General features: G+C 47.8%; 1 protein-coding gene across 2 annotated transcripts in view; it reads right to left on the bottom strand.

Annotated features, from left to right (window-relative positions):
- The window catches only part of POLR3B (RNA polymerase III subunit B), a 125,863-nt gene extending 120,333 nt beyond the window's left edge, over positions 1 to 5,530 (bottom strand). The window contains exons 1-2 of one of the 2 annotated variants that reach the window (XM_090043160.1): positions 5,389 to 5,530; positions 1,930 to 1,962 (exon numbers count right to left, since the gene is read on the bottom strand). In XM_090043160.1, coding sequence (XP_089899286.1) covers positions 1,930 to 1,962; positions 5,389 to 5,460 — 105 coding nt within the window. In that variant the 5' untranslated portion in view covers positions 5,461 to 5,530. The remainder of the gene's footprint in view (positions 1 to 1,929; positions 1,963 to 5,388) is intronic. The other variant, XM_090043161.1, reaches the window with a different exon arrangement.
- Positions 5,531 to 6,000: the final 470 nt, after the last annotated feature.

The following is a 6,000-nucleotide window of genomic DNA, read 5'->3' on the forward strand; positions in this document are numbered from 1 at the left end:
GTCCCAAGCTCTCTTACGAGAGGCTCCATGATTCAGATCTAGCCCACAGGACCCAAGCTGGACACTCCTGGCTTAAATGATACCTTGCATACGGCATTTAAACCAACAGAAATACATATATCCAATTCACTTATGTAAGTCTGTGAAGGCACGTTTTTAAATGAACTGAATGCAGTAGGAAACTCAGAAGTTACTGAACTGGCTTAACAATATAGGATTTAAAGCAAGAAATAAAACAAAAATAAGGCTACTGGGCAAAATTATTTCACTCATGAAAAGATTTTCGAAAAGCAAATCATAGGAGCAAGGCAAGAATGAGTTATGTAATTTGTAAATCTTGATAAAGGTGTTTTTGGTAGGGTTGGAGGGCTATGGTAGTTGTGACAGAATCATGGAGTCACTGAATCATAGAAAAATTAATCTAGTCCAACCCCCTGCTCAAAACAGGACAATCCCCAACTCTACTGGCTCAGCCAACTATACTTTGTCTAGCCAGATCTTAAAAACCTCCAAGGATGGAGATTTCACCACCTCCCTGGGTAACCTGTTCCAGTGCTTCACCACCCTCCTAATGAGAAAGTTTTTTCTAATATCCAACCTAAACTTCCCTTGCTGCAACTTGAGACCATTGGTCCTTGTTCTCCGATCTGCCACCATTGAGAACAGCCTCGCTCTAGTCCAGGAAACGTCACCCCCCAAACCGCTGCTTTTTACACATCTTTTACTGGATGAACTGTATAGTTGGCAGAAGTGTTAAGCAAGCTTTTGGATACAAAATGCCCTTCCTCATGTCTGACTGGCAGACTTGTCAAAAATAGTTTCCAATACAGAAACTGCAATACACAACAGTTGTGCCATTGAACTAAATCACTATCAGTCTGCATACAATTCATTGCAATAAGCAGCTCCACAACAAATGAGTCACAGACCTAGAAATAATGTAAGATGTAGGCTGTTAGTATAAACCTGTCTGGGTCTCTGTTCTCATCTTTCTTCCACATGACCCCAACAGCTCACCACCAGAAGTAGTCTCCACCATTATAGCTCCAAGGGTTCCGATGATGACGCTGATCATTCAAGCATCTGAAAGTTGTTTGTGGGGTGGTTGAAGGAGATTTGAAGGAGTTATAAAATATAGGAGATGTGTAATGAGTAGACCTCTGTCACACCTTCACCACTGGGCCACAATGTTATCAAGGCAAAACATGCACCATAACTAACTTCTGAGCTTTACCCACTGTACTTGACACTGCCACAGACTCCACTGCTCCCCCTCAGGTGAGTACTTCCCATCAGAAAGGAAGGGAGTTAATACTACGAGGCTAGAACAGCTTCCTAGCTCAAATCCAGAGTTGTCTTGGATTCAGGTAAATATGGTAGAGGGAAGAGAGACAATAGGAGGAGGAGATGACACATGAACACCGACAATGACAGACAGAAAATGGAGGGGGAAAAAAAAAAAAAAAGTCAGAAATGAGATGACATTGTAAAGATTAACAAGAAAAAAAGGGAAGCTTTCTGATGCCCTGGAGAGCAGACTGAAAAGTATGCACAGTAGTACACTAGTGTTTGAAGCAGGCCTGGCTCTACACGACAAAACATTTTTGAAAGGATGAGCAGCCAGAAAATAGAGAGGCTTGGGAAAACACTGCATTTGGAAAGAAGGAAGTCATACATGAGAAGTCAGAAGTCTTGTTCCTATTATTTCTAGTTTTTCTCCTCTCCAACATTTGGAGAATCTCTATGTTGACATTTTATTTTAAACTGAATTTACTAAGTATTAAAATTAACACACAGGTCTAACCATCTTTTAGTTTGTTAAAACACTATGTATAGTAATAATTCATCTTAAAATTTATTAGGTTGAATAGTTTTCACATAAACAGCTAAAATATTTATGTAAGGGTAAAATATAACCATAGCACTAACCTTTAGAAATGCTGGAAGTAGTCGCCATTTTTCCTGAAAACAAAAAACACACAGTCTGAAATACTTTAAGAATGAACAGACTTCCAAGAAGTCTGATCAAGATTTTCCTAACATTAACACTGTTTAAAGTCAAGTCTATATGGACTTAAATATCAACATAAATCAAGTCAATCAACCAAGATTAGCAATAATAATGTAACAACTTAACCATATATAAAAAAAAAAACCAAAACAAACAAACAAACAAACAAACAAACAATTGATATGTACAGTACCATTCATACCTGGGGCACATAGAAACACTAACAAACATTTCCAAGTGTTTTTCTCCTCTCACTCTTCTGTTGATGTTTAATGTTTTCCAGCAAGAGAGAAATCCAATTATGACCTTGATATTACAAATATGCACACAGTTCAATGGGACAACTCCATTACAGAAAGCTTCTTCACTGTACACAAGCTAGCATGATTATAGTTTCTATAAAGAAACAGTGAAACTGGCTAACCACAAAGCCCTGCACAGTATACAAATCTAAAACTGACAAAGAGAATTCTACCTATTTCTTTCAATTATACAATAATCCCATGTGCTATTTTTAAGCTCCTATAGGTACAAAATACTCAAGACAAACGTGACTTTCAAGTTGACTGTGTGTTAAATTTTATAGGCACCTAATGATTTAAAGATTCTGAGGATTAACCAAGCATGGATGACATTTCAGAGCATCTATTTTAATAAATTATTACCATTTCGTGGAGTTTATTCCAGTTGGATGAACTCACTTGCATCACAAGCAAAGGGAGCCTAAAATTAGTTTTAGGGAGTCAAAGCGGATACAGAACCAGCAAAGTAAAAGTCACAATGGGCCTAGAAGCTTCAAAAATAGCAGCCTCTATTTCCCTTACACCTACTACATACGGGTTGGATTTCAAGAGAAACCAAACACAGTCAACTTATTGACCTCAATAGGAGAGAAACAGTCTCAGCAACTTGCAGGATGAAACTCTACAGAAGTACACACCAGAATAAAGTGCTGGGCTCTTAATCCTGCATTGTGTGAGCAGCAGCTGCTGACACTACTGCCATCACAAAGATCACTTTTGTGGTAGTAAAACAGAGACTTTAGAGGCTGGAATGTTAATATCCCTCTTCTACCCAATAAATCCCTATTAGCCAAAAAACCCAAAACAAATAAAAAAAATGTACACAGATGGAAATTAACTAAGTCTCAGATAAACAGCTCTACCTCTACTCCAAGCTTGAAAAGGGTAACATGTCAAATTCCCCCATAAAATTCACTGATGACATCACCATTGACAGGACACAAAAGATGCTTGGACACTGTGGCCACGGACAGCAGTGTTAAAAATCCTAAGTAAACAAATGGACAGACAGAGCCCTCTGTGGCTGGGAAATAGCCAATCTTTGCTTCTCATACTCCAAGCCTCAATAAGTCCAAGGTGTGTCCACACCTTGAATACTGTTCCCAGTTCTGGTCCCCACACCTCAAGAAGGATATAGAAGAACTAAAGGTAGTACAGGGAAGAGCAACAGGGATGATTGGGGGTATGGTTCTGTGGAGGGGTTTCCCTACTAGGAGAGACTCAAGAAAACAGGCCTATTCAGTTCAGAAAAGCAATGCTTGATGGGGGGGACATGATAAGCAAAATACTAAATGTTGAAGAGAAAGTCAGTAAAGAGTTAGTATTTACTCTCACTCTCAATACAAGAACTAGGGGTTGCAAAATGAAACTAGTAGGTACTCAGTTTAAAATTAACAAAACAAAGTTCTTTTTCACACAGCCTGTCATTCAAAGGTGGAACTCGTTGCCACCAGTTGTGGAAGCTGACAGTTTAGCCAGACCTAAAGAAGGATTGGACAAATTGCTGGACAAAAGGTGCATGAGTAGCTACTGAGCATGGGAGTTAAGGGCACAGCCCATGAACTTCCTAGACCTTAAGGGTGCCCAGACATGAGCATAGAGATTGCTCTGACATGCCAGACACAGGGAGGATGAGGGACTGCTTTTCCCCACCCCGCACTCAGCACCACCTTGTGACCCAGCCCCACTGCCAGCCTGGGCCCCTCACTGGCTCCAGGCTCACCAGTCAGGGCTGCACATGGCAACAGCAGCTGCAGCCCCCCCCCCCCGGCTTGTTGTGCTGGGCAGTGTTTGCCCCCACTGCCTCTGGGCTGCCCAGCACACAAGCTCCAGGCAGGCAGCAGTACCCAACACTGCCTGGCACGGCAAGCAGGGGGGGCTGCAGCTGCTGCCAGTGGGCAAGCCCAGAGCTGGCTTGGAGCCTAGGGTGGCAGTGGGGCTGGATTACAAACCGGTGCTGAGCAAGGGGAAAAGTAGCTCCTCACTCGCCCCACGGCCAGCACCCTGAGCTGTAGCCGCTGGCAGCCCACATGGGGCTGCCTGTGCCTGCTCCAGACAGCCCCATGTTGGCTGCAAGTGCCTGCAGCAGGGAGCACTAGCCATGGGGTGGGTGAGGAGCCGCTTTTCCCCCTCGCTCAGCACCAGCTTCTTCCCTGCCAGTAAGCGGGGGTCAGGGCTGTACGCTATCCCCTGCCTATACTGCGGGGCTGGGCGTCACTGGGAGTGAATGGGCAGGGAGCTAGTGGGAGCACAGGACTCACATCAGTGCCCTGAGGCCAGTGCCAGCAGGGCCCAGAGCCAGGTGGCAGGAGCACGGGGTCCCAGACAGCAGGGGCTCTATGGAGCCGGGCCAGCTCCCCCCTCCCTGCTGGTGCAGCCCAGCTCAGCTCCACAGACCCCTACCAGCCTGTGTCCTGCTCTGGGCCCCACCCTGGGACATTGGTCCCAAGATGGTGACCAGGGGCGGGGCTACCCATACAGCCCTTGACAACCTGCCAAAACTGGGTAAGTGGCTCTCTGCCCAAAATAATTGCCTGCCCCAGCCCTATGATCTGACCCAGCCAATGGCAACATTCTTTTTCTACCCTGGGAAATGACTCAACATGACAATACCTGCATATGGCACCAGGCTGGCTGCCATTGCTTGCCCTGTGCCACACCAGGCACCGGGTCACACTGAACCCTGCGCTCTCAGTGCCCCAGAAGGGACACGAGCCCCCATTACGAAAGAAGCCCCCAGGCTGACTCAGAGAAGCTACAGAGCCATGGTACCCCTAGCATCCCCCCTAAAGGGAAGCCAATGGCCTTTCCTTCCCCCACCGCCCAGCCCCAGGGGAAGCACAAGGGCAGCCTGGAGCTGCTCCTCTAGAGAGAAATGCCAGAAGACGCCCCGCGCGTGCGCAGTCGAGCAGCTAGCACAGCGCGCGCCCAGCGTCCGGGCAGCCGCAAGGGGGCGGAAGAACGGGGTGGGGGGCACATGTATGCGCACTGTGGGGGAGGGTGTTCTGCTGCAGGGCTCGCGCCGGTGCCGGCATCCCTCCCAGGACCAGCAGCGAAGGGAGGGGAGACGCTCACCTCCACGGTATTCACGGGAGCCGCCGCTTGCTCCGGGCTCAGCGTCCCCAACTCAGCCGCCAGCTCATCCATAGTGCGGGCAGGGAAAGAGGCGGCGGCGGAGGCGGCGGGCACACACACGAGGGACCGCGGTGCAACAGCCAACCCCACCCCCCAACACCCGCGCCACAGCGGAAACGTTCCGCCGCTTTTCAAGACCCGCCGAACGCCAGACCCACATGCACCCACCACCCCCGCGCGGGCTCCTGCTCTGCTCCCTGCCCTGTGCTCGCTCCTGGACCTCCTGCTCCGTTTTCTGCTCCCTGCCCCATTTCCTACTTTGCTTTCTGCGCCCCATCCTATGCCCCCACGCTTGTCTGCTGCTCGGCTTGCTGCTTCCTGCCCATTGCTCACTTCTCAATCTTCTGCTTTGCTTTCTACCCCGTGCTCCCTCGGGGCTCGGCTTTCTGCTCCCCGGCTCATCTACTGCTCTGCTTTCTGCTCCTTGCCTCTCTCCCTCCTCTACTCTTGCTTTCTGCTCTCTGCCCTTTTTGCTGCTTAGATTCTGCTCCTTCCTCCACCCTCCACTGTGCTGCCTGCCCACTCTGCCACGTGCTACACACCCAGGCTATC

The sequence above is a fragment of the Crocodylus siamensis genome, chromosome 4 (assembly GCF_052110815.1).
Source record: "Crocodylus siamensis isolate JL-2025a chromosome 4, ASM5211081v1, whole genome shotgun sequence".
NCBI classification, from domain to species: Eukaryota; Metazoa; Chordata; order Crocodylia; family Crocodylidae; genus Crocodylus; species Crocodylus siamensis.